This window comes from Gymnoscopelus microlampas, assembly GCF_963454915.1.
Source record: "Gymnoscopelus microlampas genome assembly, chromosome: 6".
NCBI classification, from domain to species: domain Eukaryota; kingdom Metazoa; phylum Chordata; class Actinopteri; order Myctophiformes; family Myctophidae; genus Gymnoscopelus; species Gymnoscopelus microlampas.
This window is the reverse complement of record NC_139943.1, coordinates 36,895,835-36,918,719: the sequence shown is the minus strand read 5'-3', so window position 1 is coordinate 36,918,719 and position 22,885 is coordinate 36,895,835. Positions and strand designations below refer to the sequence as shown.

The following is a 22,885-nucleotide window of genomic DNA, read 5'->3' as shown; positions in this document are numbered from 1 at the left end:
GACACTGCGCCTTTAAGAGTGTCACAGTGATTCGAGTGTGTTCAGCCATTTCCGTCCGTAGACAGATCAGCCGGTGGTGTCACTCAACTCAACACAACCGTTTAAAACAACATGCTTTTTACACACAGATGAATGGGGTAGGTGTCTTAATACGTACACGTATCTATACACGATTATAGGGGTCCTAGCGTTTTGCACGGCACATGCACAATTAGCGGTATCACGTTAACATTCTGCGAATGTCATAAAAATAAAAAAAACCTCAACAAGCATTGCAGCTGGGGTTAGCTAAATTTAGCAGCACCCATGCTAACGCTAACGCCAGTGTTGCCATGTCCTCTTATTATAAGCGACTTTGTGCTTGTTTTTCTATTGATGGTTGCGTTTTTTGGGGCTTGTTGTGTCTAAGTGTAGTTGTTTATTTGGGCTCGCTTCTAAAGTGTAGATGTTGGACTAGTTCTCTATTTTTTGTATTATGGTTGAAATCACTGGTTCTCAAACATTGCTCATGTCAAGGACCCTCAAATGAATAGGTATTTGTTTGCGGACCCCCCTTATGGAAATATTTTGTTCCAGGGACACCCATACCAGATTTGTGGGGTTTGTTGTTAGAATCATTCATGTTTCCAAAACATTGCACATTTTGCACTTCTTTTCAAGATTTAAACATAAATGAATAGCAGATCTACAAGCTCACAGCGCGTTGCATCGTAACGCGTTGTGAGCTTTTACATCAGCTATTGTCAAATAGCCAATGTATATTGGCTCGCTTCTTTTGGGCTTGTTTTCATACACCTGGTTGCGTGTTTCTCTCGCAAAACCTGGCAGCACTGATGCTAACGCCATGTATTCTAGCTAGCTAACTCCATTGACTTGCATAAAGGGAGCTAGCATCGTGTGCTATTAAACAACAGGCAGCGTAAGGGTCCCATACGATATATTCTAACCCTGTGGTACCATAGCTATAACAACACAGCTGTGCAACGTCTGGACGGGTTATGGGGTCAAATGCAGTGGTTTGTGTTGGCTGTCAGAGTCAGAGACAGTATTTTATACTTGTTTACAAATACAGCTTGCGCCTCGTTTCCACACTGTGTGTAGTGTAGTCTCCACCAGTGGTGGAAAAAAAGTACCCACATTTATACTGCAATGTAGAAATACTTTGTTACAAGTAGAAGTCCTGTATTCAAAATGTACTTGAGTAAAAGTACAAAAGAAATTACATCAAAATGTACCAAAAGTAGAAAGCACCCGTTATGCAGAAGGTCCCGTTTCTCCAGTTTTCAAATGTATAACATTCTTTGGAAAATAGCAGATCTTCAAGCTTCGCGACTCATTGTGAGCTTGTAGATCGGCTATTTTAAAATGGCTGAAATATATATATATATATATATATATATATATATATATATATATATATATATATCTGAAGTGGTTGATATATTAATAATAATCAAAAGTGACTACTAGTAACTTTAAGTTTTTAAATTATTGTGGTGGAGTAAAAGTACAAAATGTGGTTCTGAGATGTAGTGGAGTAGATGTAAAAGTACTGAAAATTGGAAATACCTCACAATTGTACTTAAGTACAGTACTTGAGTAAATGTACTTGTCTACTTAACACCACTGCCTAGTTGTAGTTTCACTACAACTAGGCAGCATGCTGCTAGTCTGTGAACCACTATCCAACCAAACAGCTGCTAGCCTCCTCACTCAGTCAGCTTACCTTTCAAACTTACTGACCCTAAACCAGCCTATAATGAGATCTGTATTCCTCTACTTGAGGGGTAAAACATCTGTAGGTTTTAGCTCATGGTCGTGGACCTTTTCCACAGATGGCTAAACGGCAGTTGAAGTTAATAACATTAGTTGTGTTTAATTTACTTGTAATACCAGCATTGACAGCTTCATGTTTACCGTACCTATGTTAGAGAATCAGAATCAGCTTAATTGTCACATCACAGGTTTACAGAAGTAAAAAAAGTGGGTGAAATTCGTTTTCGTGCAAAGTTCTATCGTTATTTCCATAGAAAAAAAGAAAAGGGAAGAAGGGGGGCAGGGGGAAAATAGATCAATAGAAGAAAACAAACAAATGATCTACATATTTACACATAGTACCTGAGATAAGATGTAAAGGTGCGTGAGCATAGCAGCAGGTGTATATATTGTGCATGATATACAGTACTATGGACGTTAGGTACCATCTGTTAATTCTCCAGGGGGTCTGCAGGTTCTTTTTTTTAATCGTTTAATAGACCTTTAAATATCTTAAAATACAGTTTAATATTTAGAGGAAAAAACATCTGTATTCGTCATGGATTGATTCCCCAACATTACATGGCAAACGCCTGCATTTTTAACTCTTGAGAGTGTAAATGTTACAGTCTGAGTTAAACTATAACACTCAGACTAACTAACTAATCCACCAGGTCAGACTGATTGTGAAATATAGTTAATTCTAAAAGGTATTAAAATGTTAAATATAAATTGTTGAAATATGCAGCCACCACTGTTATATTAAGGATAGCTGCATTCATGTTTTTTTTGTCCACCTAAAGCACTGACAAGACTTAATCAACCATGTCCCACCCACTATCTAAACAAATAGCCATTATTTATTTGAAATATAGCAGGACCTTCAGAATATTGCTAGCTTGCTTCAATTTGTGATGTTGTCTTTGTTTTGTTTATTCCCAGGAGACGATGCCCTTCATTGACCTTGTAGTGTCATAAAGCTGGTATGGAAAGCATCCACTTTTCCCTTGTCTTATGAACAGTTAGTGGCCTTGACTTACACCTTGACTCTTAATGAGTCACAAGTCATAGATCTAAACCCTGACAAACTCCTGTGAACTTGAGTGCCAGCTGCACTTTGTTCATGGTCCGACCTGACCAAACTCTGCAAACAGACCTTTAGTTAGAGATTGGGGCTGAGAGATATTGCTCTGTTGGTTCTCTGATGGTCAGCCATGGATGGAGATGACAGCCAGGATGAGCTGATCAACTACAATGCATCCCATGGCAAAGGGAAGAGGGCTGCTGCGTGGGCAATCTCAGGTAGCTTGTGTGAAATGGTTTTCTCTACAACATTTATGTTAATTTATCGTGAAATTGTCCTCCGTCATACCCTTGTATAAATTAGCTTGGAGACTTGAATTAATGGATATGCTTTAGTTTTTGTCGCATTCCAAAGCCAATAATTTGATTACCAGCAGCGGTTCTGGTAGGAGACACAAAGAGTCTCCTTGTGTCTCCTACCAGAACCGCTGCCTACCGGTCCACTGGTCATCTAATTCTTGGCTTTGGACTGGACAAAAAACTAAAAACATCCATGAATTCAAGTCTCCATGGGGTGACTAATCGATAGAAAATACGTTTTTTTTGGTGAACTATCCCTTTAAACCCTCTATACTTGATAAAACAGACCTGGAAAGAGCGCACCTGGTACGCTCCTATTTCACTCTACACCTAATCTCTTAAAAAAATAGCCGATCTGCAATCTCACAACAACGCGTTGGGTTGAAACGTGTTATGAGCTTGTAGATCGGCTATTTTTGGCAAACATTCCTCCCAGAAAAGGGATGGTGGAGGTTCAAGTGGTTAACAAAAGTGCAAAGAGTTTTAAGCACATTTAGATTTCCATGATAATACTGTTAATCACAATTCTCTTTGCCACAATAATTGTAATTATTGTAATTTTCATATCGACCCATCCCTACCTCCACTACATTGAAGTCTCAGATAGGGTTTGGTCACACCAAACGGTCGCATGGGACGCATCAACATGCCTCCCGCAACCGGAAGCTCCACTCATTTGTTTGCATAGAATGGAAGTGAATGGGACGTGTCTGTTTCAGTCGTGCATGTGTAACCGTGCCTTTTTACTTAGTTGCGCAGTGTGTCACACACTGAAAATACAATCTACAAGCTCACAACGCGTTGCATGTTTGTAGATTGGCTATCTTCGGTGCGCGACACCGGTGCACAACTAAGTATGAATCAGGTTAGACAAGTAGCATTATGAAAGAACCAAGTAACTTCTTTGTTGTTGTTCCCACCTTTGCATGCTTGAATCATTGTCATAGCACAGCATCAAACAATGTCTGGGCTGTAGACCAATCTATTATCAGCTAATTGGTCATACATCGTTTCCTCATAGATGACTCGGATGATGCAGAGGAGGATTCTGGGGATGGAAATTCTGACACTGGGGACGAAGAGGAGGAGGATATTGTTGACGGAGAAGAAGATGAGGATGAAGAGGAGGAGGAGGAGGATGACAGCGACGGTAAGTGGCTGTGTGACGTGCATGCTTCTTCTATGCAGTGTCTGGGACTGGTGGGAGGAATCCATAGACGAGTCATGAAAGGGGAAAAAAGAGACAAGGAGGCTTCTATATTTATTTTTATAATATATGAACACAGTATTTCCCTGTAGGCTTCATCATCTTCTCAAAATGTGTGTTTGTACGTAATGAACTTAGTTGGGTCTGTATATTTTGCTTAGTTTGTCCATAAAGTTCATTATCGGTGAGTTTGGCAGTCTATACCATTTCGATACCATGTCATTTATCACATGATGATATTTCATTTACAGTAATATTGCAGTCCTAGATAGATATTTACAGTGCTAGATTATTTTAAAATAACAATACACACTGGTATTGGATCGGTACTCTGTATCGACCGATACGCTAGTTATGGGTATCAGAATTGGTATCGGTACATCTCTATTTTTCCAACAGGCATACATAAAAATGATCAAAGGTGTAAACCTTTGATCATTTTTAGTCTCACTAGCAGTGGGGACCTAAGGATGGCTATGTCGGTTGTCCATTCAACACTTTGGTCCCAAACAATATATCTTGAAAACTACGTGTTGGAACGTCATAGACATTTCTGTGCACTTTCATGAGGATGAACCGTACTGATTTTGGTGACTCCATGGCCTTTCCCCAATGCCACCCATACTTCACTTGTTTAAAAAGACAAAGCATTGGACCAGAGGGAAAGTGGATAAGAGTCTCATGTAGTGAATACATATTTAAAAAAATATTTCATGGTATGTCACTATACTATACATGTACTATAGACACATGTAAGAGTTTTGTATTTTTAGACATGGTGTATATTTTCTGTAGTACATCACTCACATCACGTACGTATGTATGTGCCTTCCCAGATGAGGTGGAGGAAGAGGGTAAAGCCCTGGAGGGAGCAGTGGGGGGAACCTCTGCTGACCCTGCAGGGCTGAGCTCGGACGAAGACACGGAGAGGTGTCCCATCTGCCTCAACTCATTCAACAGCCAGCCTGTAGCTACACCAGAGAGCTGTGAGCACTACTTCTGTCTCGACTGCATCCTCGAGTGGTCCAAGGTGAGTTGGGCTTTTGGTCATTCACTGTAATACGGATTTGTATTGACACGAAAATGCAATAACATACACTAGGCGTGTCATCATTCGCCTAATGTATGATTCGATTCGACTTTAGATTTTAAGGTCACGATTTGATTCGATATTCGATTTTTAAAAACTCTATCGGCTCCATTTTTCCCTGTCGGAAGCACGGATGCACGGAATGCACAGAAAAACAAAAACAGTGGCTTGAGGCTTCCCTCGGACCTGCGCATGCACAGCATTAACATATTAAAATAACACGAGAATCGCAATACTGCTTGTAATTTCAATACACTGTATGGAAGATGTTATGTCAAAACGGGAAAAAAATAAGAAAAGGGCATGAGCTTAATATTTCCAGTGTAGACGGTCCTAGTTAACTGCTTTCAACCTGGTGTCCCTATCTTGGTCATGTCATTGTAAGCGAAAAGTTTCAAATATTTAAAAAAAAATAGCAGATCATGGTGCGTTGTGAGCTTGTAGGTCGGCTATTTTTGCCACGCAACATTTGTACGATAAAGCACAGTGAAGCAGCATGAGACTGTCTTTATAATGTCTTATGATAATGGTGTTGTTACTTGTTAAGTGAAAGTGAAATGTGATCATTCCAGTCTCTGTTTGCCCCTCATGTAGAATGCAAACTCCTGTCCTGTGGACCGTATCGTCTTCAGTAACATTTACCTAAGGAAATGTTATGGTGGCAAAGTGCAGAAGATGGTGAGTGCCGTGTGTTCCATTCACACTTTAGTTCTGGGATTTACTTTTTATAATAACAAAATACAACTCCGGTGGAGTTTATGTGTTGTGGTTAATGTCGGGTGTGGTGTTGGTTTGGTTTAGATCACTGTACAGAAGCCAGTGAAGGAGGGTCAGGAGGAACCGGTCAATCTGGAACTGGAGCAGACTAGCTGTGAGGTCTGTGGTGGCAGTGACCGCGAGGACCGCCTGTTGCTCTGTGACGGCTGTGATGCTGGGTGAGAAGGCTATCTATCATATTAATTAAATGGTGCAATATTGCATTTGCTCGATTTAAGAGGTGTGAGACATTTTAAAGTGTGTGGTTTTATTTAATCCTATTTCATTTCAGGTACCATATGGAGTGTCTGACACCCCCGCTGGATGCTGTTCCTGTAGAGGAATGGTTCTGCCCTGAGTGTGAAGCCAACAACCGTCATTCAAGTGAGAATACATGTTTGATTGTTCATTATTCGTTTCAAAAATAATTTTCTGCAGACAGAAGTGTATAGAAAACTCCATGGAAAAGCCATAGTTTAGTGTAACTGCAAAACTACGAGCAGTTCTGTGGTTACTCATGTCAGAAAGCCTGCCTGCACTCACCAGCATTCTTTGACAAGTCAACTGTATCATTCTGACTCAGGGGGTTCGGCAGAAGAGCAGAGTGAAACGGATAGCCTGCTCAGTGACCGTCCCACCACCAGCCGCTCCCGGCGTTCTCCAGCAGGGCCCACCCGGGCCATCGCCCGCACCCAGCAGAGCGAGAGGGTTCGCGCCAGCGTCAACCGCCATCGCATTACACAGGCACGCACAACACAGGTTTGGCATGAGGCGTGATGCTTCGTTTTGTCTTGGCCTCCTTGGCAACTCACCACCAATACCCTTAACCCCTGTTTTGACCCGGTTCATCTGATTAATGGTTTGATGTTGGTGCATACCGTGTGTTGGGCTATGCAACTATGCATACATTTCATGGATGGTGTTTGTTTGTGACTCATTCATTGGTCTGATACTTTTGGGCAAGTCTACTCAGTACCACTAAAATCCAAAGTAATGGCATGTGTATATATAAAAAAATAAGTTTCACTTAACATAACAGTTACTGCACTGGGTGGCACATGAATACATGAGAGTTGTGCTTTAGACAAACTCGTGCATGCCGTGTTGTTTTGTTGTGTGGGCATATAAAAGGTGTTACCTGATAAGAGTATGACTAGGCATTCTATAGTCATTAATGACGGTGATTACATTTCTTATTGATTCCTGGCATATAGGTAACAATAATTTCTCACTCCTCTTGTCTTTCGCTACATGTTTGTTTTAGGGCAAGGGGTAGGGTCTGCAAGTGAGAGAAGATGTTATTATGGGAAAAAAATATATACATTTTGGGTTCATTAAGAAAATGGGCAAATTAAACAGACTGGCCACCATGCTTTAATTAATTAATGGGAAACTCTTTGAGACTCTGTAGAGTGAAGGAAAGTTTCTCTTACCAGCTGGCTCCTAGACATATGATGCAGTCCACCTGGTTGGATGACACCATAAACGCTGTGGTGGCAGGCCTCAACACTGCTGTGTACGTACGGGACCTAACACCCCGCGCTACCCCCAGCCGCCGACGCAGGACAGGTAAGACACACGCACGCACGCACGCACGCACACACACACACACACACTATACTAAGCAGGTACTCAATTATGTATACAAACACACATTACATTTCTAATTTCAATACTGATACATTTCTGTGAGTGATGACTGCAAATTTGTCCACAGTAAAGAGGAGAAAAGGCAGAAAAAAGACAACCTCCTCTGCCAAAGGAACAACGGGCAAAGCTGCGAGTACAGGAGTCAAGAGGCGGAGGAGGAAAGTGAGGAGAAAGAAATCCAGAAGGAGGGTGGTGAGTGTGTTCAGCTGAAGCCAGAGATTTAAACAGATGGAGTTCATACAGTGTTGAATTTCCTTTGACGTGCTTCTTCTTCTCACGCTCTGCCTCTCCGTGTTGGTGTTTCTACTAGGTGGTGAAAAAGCAGGCAACGCCACGGGACCGAATTGCTCGTAGCATTGGGATAGGGAAACCCAAGAATGGTTCATCTCTCCCCACGGTGTACAGGCCTACAGAGCACAGTCTGGGCAGCATGCGCGCTGACATTGGGGCTTCCTCATTCTCTGTGTACGGCGATCCATTTGACCTGGATCCATTTGTTGATGGGTAGGTTGACATTCAATATTATTCATTATATTATTGTTATCATCAACAACCAATGAAATATAAACATACAGTGTGTAGTGTGTAGTAGTACCCTTAAACCCACGCTGGGCAAGACCTAGCCGGTTGAGTGTCTAAACGGAAGTACCGGAATTTGGCGGAAGTACCGCCCAAGGAAATGACGTTGACGCTTTACAAATCTGTTAACATTCTCCGTGAATGAAACGAGTGTTGTGATTGGTTGAAAAGGATTGTTTCCGGGGTAAATGCGTACGACAGAAGTCCGGCCCCTAAATAGACACTCTCTGTATTAGGTCGTGACTAGGCTTTCCTCTCTGCAGATAAGTAAGGCTGGGAACGAGGCTACCTTAAACTAGGGATGGACAATTAATCGGTAATTGTATCGGCCGATGTTGGCCTTAAAATGCAATATCGCTATCGAACCGATATCACAATAATATATCGGTTTTAGCCGATATTTTATTTTATAATAATAATAATTATGTTGAACAATTAAAAAAATGCCTGAAAAATTCATTTATGATGTAGAAGGCTGCAGATTCTGTTTTCTAGGGAAGCTTTCAAAAGGGTCAAAAAGTTGGACCATTTATAAATAAAAATACTACATTCAAGCTGTTTATGTTGAGAATATGGGCTAACATTTCAATAACGGTGCATCCCTAGTTTTGGAATGAAGAGTCTTTGCTTTTTCAAATTCGGTGTTTCCATAAAGAAATGTTGAAAAAGACAAAGGATTTCATGAGGTGTACTTGCCTCAACAGAGACTAAGATCGATTGTCTGTTATTGATTCTGATAGCTTATTCTCAGTCACGAGGGGAGTAGTGGGGGGGGGCGGGGGGGGGGGGGGGGGGGTATATAAACACTGGGACCGCCCATCTATCGGTTTGGAGGCTGTAGCTGAAGGGCATTGTTCCCATAGCAAATTGTGGATGAGCTCTTCGGCTACATTAGATGTCGCTGTGCAGTTGGTGGAACCGTGGCTTGTATGGAGAAGTAGATTCACTATAAACAGAGCTCACAATGCTTTTACCCTTATCCCCATCACTGAGATTAAGATTGACGGTACAGATACAACACAGTATAGTGTTGCATCTGAGATGCAACACTATACTGTGTGTTTGTGTTTGTGTATATATATATATAGATGCCTCTGTATTGTTTATGGATGTATTGATTAATATTATTGTTAATGATTTGACCAGTGAGGAAGAGGAGGAGGAGGAGCAGCAGGCTTGCGTCACAACCCTACTAGAGGCCAAGAGACGAGGCATCTCTCACTCTGCCCTTCGCTCTCATCAGCCTGTTGCTCGACCATTCACCGCTGGTCTATCCAGGTAATTGTACCAACCCTTAGATTGTCCTGACATACCTTGTAGTAACGCGTCACGCTTGTGTGCTTAGAATCCTGTAAGTGGCATCAACAGAGTTGTTCAGATTAGAGTCTACTACTGTTGTGAATTTGAGGATTGCGGAAGTGCTAATAAATATGTTGTCCTGTTATGCTGTTCTAGAAGAGCTGTGAGTGCCCCCCAGTCGCAGGCAGTTGTGGAGCCAACCCCCATGCCTGACCTGCTTGGGAGCATTCTGTCAGGACAGAGCATGCTGCTCATGGACAGCTCTGATGTGGTTATCAACAGAGATGGCTCCCTCAAGGCTAACAAGTCAGGTAACTGTGTGTTCAACGGTTGTTGAATGAATTCCCGCAGATGACTTAAATATATACTGCACTCAGGTGGTGCAGAGGGTACAGTAGGGTACAATAGCAGTGACAACACGGATATTATGTATGGGGAGGGTTACTTGGCACAGCAACTAAATTGGTAGACAAAAGGTTTTTATTGTCTCCACCAGGCCGAAGGCGTGGCTGAGACTGTTTTGCCCCCTGTTCGTCCATCCGTGTTTCCGTCTGGGAACAGCTAATCTCCGGCGCCAAACTGTGCACACACACTCCCTGGATGCCACAGCAGAACCTCTGCCCCAATTCTTCAGATTGGCATGTTATAGCACCACCAGGATGCTGATTTTTGCTAAACTCATTTTTTTTATATTACTCCTATAGCTTTTGTCCAAACATCATGCAAATTGGTATACAGTATCTCTATAGTCATGTGATCAACACGGATCTGTCCGATTTTTCATATTCCAACCTGATTGGCTAAGATTGGCATCTAAAGTTTGCAGGAGTGGCTCGTTTTGAACAAAATGCCTCAAATCATGAAAGCAGCGCCCGATTGCCCTGAAACTTTGCACGCATATTCCCACTAGGCCGAGGAATAAATGCCACCCTTTTCACATTGTCCTGTTATAGAGCCACCAGGAGGCCGATTTTTGCAAAACAATTCTTTTTTTTTATATTACTCCTACATATTTTGTCCAAACATCACGTAAATCCATACACATTTTCTCTATAATCATGTGATCAAGACGGATCTGTCCGATTTGTCATATTCCCTCCTGTTTGGCGAATTTCAAACGTTGCTGGCCCACAATAACCTACCTGACCTGGCGGAGACCTTTTTTCAATCAAAAACGATGTACTGTTAAGATGTCCTGCGTCATACTAGTGTCATGTCCAGGGGGTGTACTTATACATGTTACCTCATGTTACAGAAACAGGAGATGGGCTCCTGTCCTATGGGCCTCATAAGGCTACTTACTTACGTTACTTTTAACACATTGTGTGCCAAAAACGATCCGGACCGTTTTTGAGAATCCATGCGTCATGTGCCATAAATGGTCCGGACCGTTTTTGACCCATTTTTTTTTTATACGTGGGGCCCACGTGGGGCGCTCTAACGAAACTTTGGGATCATCCAAGGAGTCTCTGAGAAGGAGAGGCCGGCTGTGGATCCATGTCAAAAATCCTTCCGGTTGGCCGCTCCAATGTTAACTCCTTGACTAAAATCTTAATATCTCCATTTCCTTTTAACGTGGTGGAAGTGAGCCGTTTTCGATCGGCGATCACTCTGCAATGGAGGATCGCGTATATTATTGTTCCAGGCGTTAGTCGGGACCCTCCACCTTCTCGCACGCACGCTTTGTTTACATGCACTTCCGCGTTGGGGCTTCTACAGCACGAAACGTATCAATGGAAGTGGATGGAAGAATAGCATGCACTGAACGTACAATATTTGAATAAACCTCTGGCACCCGATGTGTTAAAATGTCAGGAGTTCAAGTCCACTAAAGTGGCATACCAAGATTTTACAAATTGTTACTGATCATAAGGTATACATACATATGACATTTCAACATTTCAGTGCAATATTATAAAGCAAAGCTTAAATATCTGATCCGGCCCTAAACAATCAATTTCTGTCATAAAAGGTTTTTACACATAAATCAGTGCTCATAGCGCGAGTTCCTCTGCTTGAAAAATACAGATAGGGGTTATATGAAATGAACAGTGGGAAGATTTTTGTGGTGGTGAATGTTAGCCAAATGCTCAAGGGCAGGAAGTGATTACATCCCTGGTAAAAGGTATTCAAAGAGCCCTGAAATATAACTGTAGTTAAACAATTTTCATAACATTTTTGTTGTAACATGAATACTACTTAGAATGATTTAGCCTTTTTACATGTTCCAGCATGCTGGGGTAAAGAGTAACATTTTATACTTGTTCCCTTGGAAACAATACCTCTGTGTTTGGAGTGCAAGTTTTGGCATGATTGCACAGATTATCATTATACTTTTTTACCTATGGGATTTCCTTGGGGAACTTAGTCTTAGTTTATTATCCCAAACCTCTGCATTTAATATATTATTTGTAAATGTATTGTGTTTCAGTGGCTTTGTCAACCTCGTTGAAGCCAGGTAGAAGCAGCTCTGGAGAAACGAGCACTCAGGTCAACCCTGGGATGTCGCCTAACCTAGGAGACCTGCCAGGATCCTCACATAGCCCCCTGTACACATCATCTTCCTCTCAGAGCTCCCCCCATCTATCCCCATTCACCCCCTCATCATCTTCACCTTCTCAGTCCAACCATACCCATCCACCCTCTGTGGCCCATCCCCGGCTGCAAGGCCCTAACTCCTACAGAGCCAACCCCGCTCCCGGACTCGGCCACAGGGGTGCCAACGAAGTTGGTGTGCCCCGCGGATCCCACAGAGGGACCTCTTCCACTCCGGACACGCGACCCAGGAGCCTAGACATGGCACTGCCACCGTCTCAGCCTAAAAAGGCCTCTGCTAAGCCTGTGTGGGAGGGCGACGTGTCTGTGCTACCAAGGATACCAAAAATAAAAAGGGAGAGCAATGGTGTCATGAATGGTTGCTCCAAACAAGATGGCAGTAATAGTAGTAGTAGTAGTGGTAGTAGTACTGGTGGAGAGACCAGGAACATTACTAGTCGGGGAAGTAGTAGCAAAGCCAATCCTACAATAGGTATGCACAGCCTGGCTGGGAATGAGAGCAAGCAGAACAGTGTGGACCAGCAACAGGGCAGGACTGAAGGTCAGGCCCCGAGGCACAGGCCGGACAGAGCAGGCTCTTCCTCAAGCTTCTCAAACTCCTTTTCCTCTTCCTCCTCTTCATCTACCTCCTCCCAGGCAACAAACCGCCCGTGCCCTTCGTCGTCCTCAACAGTGAGCTTCCGCATCAACTCTAGTAGGAACTCATGGCAGGCGCGGCGGCTGAGTGGCTCTGCGTCATCCACGGCCACTGGTGGAAGCGAGTGGGAACCTGGGAGCGCAGAGGAAGAGGCAGACAAGAAGAAACGGCAGCAGAGGGACAAACAGAAGCTGCTGACATCACAAACAGCAGTAAAAAAAGAGCAAGAGGACATTGATACCTATGACCCCTTTGATCCCACTCAGTCTGACTCAGACAGCTCGGATGGCAATGGCGAGAGTCAGGATTTAAACGCCAACAACTCCAATCAACCAGATGAAAAGAAGCTGCCCGTTCAAGGAAGCGAGGATATTTTACGGCCAGGCCAGCGGCGTTTGGAGCAAGCAGCTGTGGTGAAAACCGAGAGAGTGGAGATTGAGATCTCGCAAGAGGAGTCGAGGAGGCCTGACGATCTGGGGCATGGGGATGTTTTGCGAGAGGACAGAGGCTTTGGGGAACATATCAAGATCGAGAAAGGGACGGCGTCAGCTGACACTAAGGGTAAGACACAAACTGTGTCAGCTCGTTTGTGTCAAGTTAAGAAAGAACCGGGTTTAGATGATGTGAGGCAGCCCGAAGGGGGCTGCCCCAGCCTGAAAAAAACTGCCAAATCTGAGACCACAGTATCCATCCCATGTCTGCCTGTAAAGACGGAGAGGATAAATACACAGGAGGAGACGGGGCACAATGTCCAGTCTCCTAACCGTTCCCCTGCAACACACAGAGCAGATCCGTCAACATCCACCTCAACCTCTCATAGTAGGAAACCGAAGGCGGAGATTAAATCCGAGCCTAGGAAAAGTCCAGAAAGGTCCAAGTCCCCGCCCCTGTCCCAGTCCCCAGCGAAGTCCTCTGGCCTTGTTAAGAAACCCTCCAAAGGAGGAAGGTCGCCCAAGGGTCACCGCTCTGCCTCTAGCAGCCCAGAGACGGGAAGGAGGAAAGGAGACCAGAAGGGCTCAAGCCACACTGGCAGGAGGAGAGAAAGGGACGACGACGGAGACAGTCGATCGAGACGGTCCCGGTCCAGAGAACGGAGGAGGGCACACTCGCCATCAGACGGCTCACACTCCCCTGATAGGTCACACAAAAGGAAGAGGCGGTCACGATCACGGTCCACAGACAGGAGGCGATCCAGGTAAGTGTGATTTACACTCCATTGTCATTCGCAAATGAATATCTCAGGTGCACACTGTGCATGTGCTGTTATTCTCTTTGATCCAGAGGAGCTCATGGTTAACATTTTATTTTTTTATATTTCCAATTTTAGGTCTGCATCACGGTCCAGCAGTAGAGAGCGATCGAGGAGGAACAAGCATAAGCGCGGAAGTAGAGAGAGAAATGACAGAGGAGACCAACGAGACAGAGAAAGGGTGTCAAAGGACAACAGACGCGCACGGTCTCGTTCACGGTCAAGATCACGGACAGTTTCTAGGTCCAGATCAAGATCTCGCTCCAGGTCCAGGGAAAGAAGGAAAGAGCATGCGCGACACCAACCACCTTCCAGTTCCAGAGACCGCATTGAGTCACGATCAAAAGACAAAAAGAGGCCCAGGTCTCGATCCCGGTCGAGAGAGAGGAGGAAAGAGGAAGGGCCATCTAAGAGTTTGCAGAAAGCATCTGGGTCATCTCAGTCCTCATCCAAAGAGACGAAGGATGTAAAAGACAGGAAGAGAGAGAGGGATCCATCAGCGTCCACTCAATCCTCTAAAGGGATGAAGGAAGTGAAAGACAAGAAGAGAGAGAGGGATCCCTCTCGAAGTACCACTAAAGAGGGTAAAGAAGCGCAAAAGAAAAAGCGAGAGACTCCCTCATCTTCCTCTTCCTCGGGGGTTAGCAAACATGCGCCCAAGTCTCACAGCCAGACATTAACAGCCAAACCGGTCAAAGAGCCTGAGATTGTCAAGGAAATTAACAAAGTCAAATCGCTTTCTCTCGACATTTTTGAAGACTTGCCTGTTGTCAAACGAGTAAAGGTAGAAGAAAGTGAAATGTCTCCCCCCCCTCCTCCTGCGCAAGACACTGTTGAATTGAAGGACATTATAAAAGGACAGCTGACACCCATCAAAATTGAGATCTCTGCCCGCCCCTCGACGACGCCATCGAAAACTATGCAGATCAAAGAGGAACCCAGTTTTCCAGAGTCGCCGTCTCACTCACCCCTGAATGTCTCCTCCTCCTCCTCCTCTCCTTCCATATCCACATATGGCACAGTGGACAGTGTCCAGGGGCTGGCATCTCAGTCCCCACCAGTGCCGCTGATCCCCACTATAAGCCCCGCCACCATCGTGTCCACGGCTCCTGTAAAACAGGACGATGCGGAGACACTATTCACGGCCTCTCCAAAGCAGGAGGATGAAGATGCTGAGCCACAGTTACAGGATGCTGAGACACAGTTCAAGGCCCCTGTAAAGCAGGAGGATGAAGAGCCACAGTTACGGGATGCTGAGACACAGTTCAAGTTCCCTGTAAAGCAGGAGGATGCAGAGCCACAGTTACAGGATGCTGAGACACAGTCCACAGCCCCTGTAAAGCAGGAGGATGCAGAGCCACAGTTAGAGGATGCCGAGACACAGTCCACAGCCCTTGTAAAGCAGGAGTATGTGGAGCCACAGTTACAGGATGCCGAAACACAGTCCACGGCCCCTGTAAAGCAGGAGGATGAAGAGCCACAGTTACAGGATGCCGAGACACAGTCCACGGCCCCTGTGAAGCAGGAGGATGCAGCGCCACTGTCGGACTCCGATGAGGAGGACTTCAATGTGGATATGATGTTGGATAGCCTCGACTTTGTGAAGTCTGAGAAGGTGGCAGAGGGTGGCACAGCTGTCAAACAGGAGAAGGAAGGACAGGAGGTGAAGAGCGAGGGGGGACAGGTGTCCGTCCAAGAAGGCGCCAAAGCCAAAGCCCCAGTAAAGAGAGTTACCTGGAACATACAGGAGCCTGAGGGGCCTCAGCCAGAGAAAACCGCAAGTAGTGAGTATCACCAGTAGATGGCTGCATAGTACCACTACTGTATAGATCTACATGAGCAAAAGTTATACTAATAAACATTTTACCTTTTTTTGACCTGTAACCTTTTTTGATTTGACTTATAAAGTAAAAAAAGTGACAAGTGAGTGCTTTGCACACCCATAAAATACATAAGAAAGTACTTTACATCTGGCTATCAACTCCACCTGATTTGTTTTATTTTCTTTCAAACAGAGTTGGCTCTGTATAAACTGAAGCTGAAGCAGGAAGGAGCTCGCAGACCCTCTTCCTCCACCAACATAGCCAGTCAGGTTAGAACTCTTCTATTCGATTACATACCACTGGTACAGTATCTGCCCCAATGTTTTCAAAGGTGTTCAGTGCAGTTTGTATTATATGTACACTTCCCAAAGTGACCAGGGGGTGGCATGCTTTGCCAAGAGATGAGATTTCATTATTTATTTTCATGAGTCTAGACACGTGAGCGAAACTGGAGTTGACTGAGCATTTTCAGATGAAATGAAAGTAAATAAAACAAAACCCGGGAAAATGAAACTGATTCTCAAACAAGCTGTGTGGGTGTGAAATACAATACTTCAGCATTGAGACGTGTGGATGAATGATGTAATAATTTCCACTAGGGAATGTTTAACACAGGGAAGGCATAATGTCATTTTCTGTAAAAATATGAATTATTTGTGGAAACAATTAGTTTGTTAGAACAGTAGGGGAGGCCACAACATGGACCAAAAACCGAACAATTAAATCAAAATGAACACACCAAAACTAAACAGTAAATTTACATTACAACTAAAAAGCGGTTAATCATCTGGCATTCATCTGCGGCTTTATGTTAAACATTTGAAGTAACTGCAGATCAAACTCAAAAGTCTGGGTGGTACGCCAACGTGATGGGCAGATTTGGCAATAAAATAACTATAATGTCTAATAAATCTTATATAATACAGTGATGTTGTTAGGTTTTCAATAAAGTGTGTCCCAGGACTCACTGGTGGTCATTTTGCATGCCTATAACATTAACGAGCGTCAATGAGCGTCAGCTGGACACAGACCACACACCTGCCCTCTGCAGTGCTCTAATTTGAAAGTCACTGGAGTTGGTCTCATTTCTCCAAAAGCCCTTGAATATGATGGAATATGATTAAGGATTACTGTGATTATGGTAAGCTCACATGTCATATCACACACACCATACAGTAAAAACTCCTGTAACGTATTCAAAATGTAAAACAATTAAAGAAGATAAAACCTTTTTTTTCTTTCCGATATGCTAATATCGGCCGATAATATTGGGAGGCTGATAATATCGGAGATCCTTACTAAAAACCCTATATTCTTTATGCTTTGTCGTATGGCTGTCTATGAGATCAGCAATTTTCACTATTCTAAAAGAAATAGAACAATGGTCAATCCAGTAAAGCAAATACAATTGACGGTTGCTCTGATTAGTATTCTGAGTAGTTTGCTACTCGCACAAGTATTTAATGCTTGGTTGCTGTGTCTTCTGCCCTCATCTCAGTTGTCCAGTCTCACAGACTTACCTTCTCTCTCCAGGATGTTGCAGGGGCTGCTGCCAGTGATCCATCCAAGAAGGGCAGCGTGACTGCTGGTTCTCTTAGTGCCAGTAACATACCTCCTGATAAGTCTAATGTTGGGCAGAAAGAGGTGGGTGATGCACAGAAAGGGACAGACAATGTGAGCTTGACATACGGTATGTCTCAGTTCGGAACTCTTAGTGACATGTGGTCTGTGCAGATCTGTCTCTCTCTGTATGGACTAGGGATGTTTATCACTGACCAAATTCAAAATGGAAAGTTCTACTGGTCTTGGGACCCATTCTTCACAAAAATGGGTACTTCAGAGTAATCCTTCATAACATTTCTTGGCTCAGCTTGGCCAACAATAAATCAAAATGACAGCGTAGCACAGCGTGTATATCTGTTAGATCAATGGACACCTCCACGGTTTCCTTGTATTGCAAGACTTTTGCGGACTCTCCTAGAGCAACACACAGTTGCTGTGGCAGGGTATATCATAGAAATCCAAAGAGCAGATTCTCCGAACAGATCACATTTCAGAGAGCACACCACCAGTAGCAGCTCTTCAATGACGCTCATGCAGTTAGATCAAGGGTCCTAGCGTCTGACAGTTTTGCGACACGTCTTGTATAAAAGTGTGGTGTGTGTGTGTGGCTGCGCTGCAGCACTCAGTCATTATTATTTTTTTAAATATAAACAACATCAAACAAACACAATGCAGCATTCATTGTAAAAAATAAATGTATATAAAAAATGTAATTGATATTTGAGACTGACGGGTCAAATCAAACTCATCCTTAGTATGGACAAGCTAATTGTGCTGTTGTAATTTATTTGAATGCTGTGACATAATAGGCAGTGTTTTCTTTGTGCCCTCAGTATTTGAAGAAGCTGCACATGCAGGAGAGAGCTGTAGAGGAGGTGAAGCTCGCCATTAAGCCCTACTACCAGAAGAGGGACATCAGCAAGGACGAGTACAAAGAGATTCTACGCAAAGCTGTCCAGAAGGTAACAATTGCAATTTACAGTTTACAGTATCTTATCCAGAGCGACTACTGGAAAGGTTGGAGGAATGCCGTGAGCCTTTGTCAACTAATAGGATAAATGGATAAATTAGAATGCTAAGAATATGTGATACAAATTAACTACGATATCAAGTAGACATAAAACCTTCACAAAGTAACGTTTAACCTAACCAGGCTTCCTGACTTAAGTTGAACAAAATCTTAATCGTTCATGGTTACCTGGTGTCACAATGGTGACTAAAAACATAACTAATCAGACAATAGTCAATCCCTGGAAACATAAACATAAATGTGTATAATGTCTGTGGTGAACATCCAATTGTTTGAAACATGGAGAATATCAATTACTTATTTCACCCCAGAAGAGAATGCTGCTTGCTGAGATTCTCAGCATTAGCAAAGATTGCAAAGAAAAAGAGCAGCAGTACATCCAGGTTTTGGGATAGTGATGGCATTACTTCTCTGAGTGGCATTCGAGGCTGGGGAAGGATGGATGGATGGATACATTTGTCAGCACAAAACACCGGTGCCCCCCCCCCCACGCCGCCGCTCACACACACACACACACACACACACACACACACACACACACACGTTTAACTAAAAAACGAAGTGAAGACACATTTTCATAATGCTGAATTATAGAGCTTCAGCTGATAAAGTAACTGAAAAGACTGTACAAGCAAAGGACGGGTCAGGATTTAATTCATAAATGTAAGTTTGCGCATCCTGGCGCTTCATTTACTATTTCAGGAATAAATGGCTTTGCACAACAATGTTAGCTATAAAGATAACGATGTGGGATTCTTTTCATTAATATTTTTATTAGAAGTTAGGTAGGTCAGTTCACTTCTGTATGATCTTATATATCAAGCTTGTTTTAAGCATACATGAAATGAAAACTTTCCATCTTCAGCATATGATCATTCGTCTTGCCTACTTCCTTCTATACCTGCATATTAATCTATGCATGTATATTTGCATCCACGGCTGTGGTCCAGCTGTATGAAACGTCATAAGTGATCGTGCAATTTGCCGTCGCTTTGAAATTACGCTATAGTGCGTTCCGATCCTGTGAGGCCAACGGGTCGACCACTCTGTCCTCGCAAATAATCCTCTCCTCCTCGCAGGGGTGGGGCTTAGGCACGAGTGGAGGACACGAGGAGAGTGAGCGAGTGACCGAGTTTGGGGGATTGGATTTTAGCTTTAGAATGGTCAGCTTTAGATGGCCTGATTTGCTGCATTAGTAACTAAATGATGCAACATACATTGACAAAACATCCAGGGTTAGACCAAACTAAGTTTTGAGTTGGCTAGCTATCCAATAAATTCTGCTTTGTGAGACAGGCCCTCTGGCATATACATAGAACACATATTTACAGTAGCATCTGTCTGCAAATGAACAGTACAAACCCATCAATATAGACAACGGGCAAGAAGTGCTGGCACAAAGATAACAGGCAGTTGATAACGCAAAGAATGTTCAGTGTGTCATGTAATTAAATTACATTTAGTGACAGTCGTGATCACATTCCTTTATGACCGTTTGAGCACATGTTTGTCACTGTCATTGCTCAATAGGTGTGCCACAGCAAGAGTGGAGAAATCAACCCTGTGAAGGTGGCCAATCTAGTCAAGGCTTACGTGGACAAATACAAACACGCCAGGAAATACAGGAAGGATGACGATGAAGAAGAGGCACCAGAGATAGAGACAGAAGGCATGATAAACACTGATAGTCCATGAGGACCGCCACGCCTATTTCAAACACTCAGCTTGTCTACATTCTACTTGGGCGCATTCTAACACTCTTGACATTACCTGTCTTAAGAGTCCTATTTTGTCCATTGTTTTGGCATGGCGTTGGAAGATTTTTCTTTTTTCTATTTTTGTGGAAATGCAAGAGACTTTTTGTTGCTTTCCCTGATGAGCAAGATATATTCTTGCTCATGAACTGTAAACTGCCAAGCATCTGTGTTTGTGTAGTTCATATCAGAAACTTAATGTAAGGCCCAGAGGTCATGTCTTAAAGAGGCAGCTCTCAAGGACCCTCTCTCATTGAGCGATAATGTTCGGTAGCCATCTCTACAGGCATAATGTCTGGGAGGTCGCATTGTGTGTTTTCAGTTTTCTATGACAATTTGGTATTTGTGGGAGGGAAGGGGTATTTATCGGCAGTGATCTCATTTTCGTAGTTATGAATAATTCAGAAAATATGCCACGATTTGCATATTAGCTGTTTGTCACGTTGAGGAAAGACGTTATGCAATTTTTGTAGAAAATAAGGGAAGAGAAGGAAAAAAATATAGGTTAAGTTGTAAATAATTTAGATTTGATATATACACTTGTATGTCCCTTCCAGCTTACTTGCCGGTTATGAATAATTGAAGTGTATGTCCTGGGTTATGAACTTGATTGTTTTTATGCTTTGTTTGTTTTTCCGTTTTTTTTTTTGTCTGGGTGAAGGTTTGCTATAACAATAAGTAGCTTAACGCATCCGCCATTCTGCACCACTAAGCTCGTCTACTGTATACTGTGAGATCCTGATGATTATACATCCATACTTATGGTTGGAACAGAGATGATCATGGTCTGGTTCTTCATCATTGAAGTACATTACTGGCCCTCTTATATTATGCACCCCCTCTACTTTGTGCCTGCTTGGTTTCATAAAGGAAAAAAAATCAGATAATGTTCTCATGGAAACCACAGAACCATACAGATGTGAACATTTTATTTTGCGTACCAGGCAGTTTAACTTGGCCGATGTCGCTGCCCCAAACAAGTGAAATTGAATGTGTTGTCCAGCATTGTATTCCCAAGCTAGCAGATGGCCTATATAGTAAAACATTATTCCCTAACCCATGGTATAAGAGATTTCCCATCGAGTCCTAACCCCTCTTTCGAGCCGAAAGTATGATTATTTTTGATAACCTACCCAACTGTGTCATATCATGTCCACAGATTGTTTTTGGGGATGGGAGGGCAGTTTATGCTTTATCAGAGTGTGGAGAGGTGGAACCATGGGAAAGAGAGACAAGACTGGGTGGGCTTTGAACCAGAGTTCTCTCTTACTAGGAGCATATGTTCGGTCCACTAACTTGAGCCAACAGTCACCCCAGAAATGTTTTATTACAAAACATATTTCCCAGAATTGCAAATGTGCAATAACGGATCTTATAACACTTTTATGGCTTCTACTTTATAATTTGCAATCATGCAGCAAATTTGTCAAACAGCGTTCCGTATATTATCTATTGAGATTCAAGGAATGCATTTCACCATTCCACAGGATTGTTAAATGGCTAAGATGAGAACAAGCAGAATCTTTTTAAAACATTCTTCAGTTCTGTTTTTTTGTCTTCACAATTTGGTGGTTTGGAATGTAAACCTCCATGTTCCCCTTTGGTTCTTTTAAAATGTTAAAAGGCTGCATAGGAATGCCATCATCTCTGCTTGTTTATTGTTTGTGTGTCCATAGTGTTTGTTGCTTATACTGTAAAAACACTGGATTTGCCTTGTACTTTGTCCTTACCATTTCAATTTATTGGACTTTGTCACGTGGCGCTATTGAAACGGAAACGTTTGAATGCAGGTGCTCACATTTATCTGAAGGTGTTTTTGTTTGTTCTCCTTATCTTTATTTACTACAACTAGGCCAGGTGTTTCAAAGAGGTAACACTCAAAATAAATTAGTAGTGCACATGATCTGTCCCAATTCAGTTAATGTAGGTTTGATTTGATGTTTTGCCTTGATAGTTTTGAAAATGTAAGATTATGTAATGGGGATTTGAATGAGTTGGAACACTTCTGTGAAGATACTCCACTAACAGTAATATATCTTGGTACAATGTGTGTCATTCACTATGAAAATCATAGTAACACCTGCATCAACTATGTCAGATAAGAGGATTTTCACAACTTTGAGCTACTGTACTTTGCCTGTAAAAACCTGATCTTGCTGGTGTTTCCAATTTCCAAAATGGAGATTATTTGTAAATATATTTTTCTGGGACGAGGTTTTAATAAAAAGTAAAACACATTTCAAAATACCTGAAACCTTACATCATACAAAATAAATCATTTTGGTCCCAATATTGACCCTTGCTTCCACAGATAACTGAGCTAGTTGACCATCTGAACAGACCTGTTTACAATGTAGCTTTTAAACCAATTTCGGCCGAATTGAACTAGTTAGATGCTTATCCTGACCTGATCTCTGGGTTTAAAATATTTTATAACATAACAAAACTTGTTACATAAGTGACACCATTCATTATAGTGACCATTTGACTGGACAGCCTCCACTTCCAGTAAAAGTATAAAGGCAGAACAATAAGACAAGTAAAGGTCAGTGAT

At 42.8% G+C, this 22,885-nt stretch overlaps 1 protein-coding gene across 2 annotated transcripts; it reads left to right on the top strand.

The window, feature by feature from the left end:
• Positions 1 to 60: 60 nt before the first annotated feature.
• phrf1 (PHD and ring finger domains 1) lies at positions 61 to 22,607 on the top strand. Of its 2 annotated transcripts, none has more exons than XM_084061091.1 (19): positions 61 to 137; positions 2,698 to 3,057; positions 4,160 to 4,288; positions 5,182 to 5,375; positions 6,030 to 6,113; positions 6,237 to 6,370; positions 6,484 to 6,575; positions 6,775 to 6,950; positions 7,628 to 7,760; positions 7,909 to 8,033; positions 8,152 to 8,345; positions 9,567 to 9,698; positions 9,876 to 10,030; positions 12,151 to 14,107; positions 14,240 to 15,945; positions 16,177 to 16,253; positions 17,518 to 17,628; positions 18,381 to 18,509; positions 20,108 to 22,607. In XM_084061091.1, exons 2-19 carry the CDS (start codon positions 2,970 to 2,972, stop codon positions 20,270 to 20,272), a joined length of 5,781 nt encoding a protein of 1,926 aa, XP_083917217.1. In that variant the 5' UTR covers positions 61 to 137; positions 2,698 to 2,969; the 3' UTR covers positions 20,273 to 22,607. The 2 variants fall into 2 exon arrangements, with proteins under 2 accessions (XP_083917217.1, XP_083917218.1); XM_084061092.1 differs by having other exon boundaries at positions 2,698 to 3,074; positions 4,183 to 4,288.
• The last annotated feature ends 278 nt before the right edge of the window (positions 22,608 to 22,885 follow it).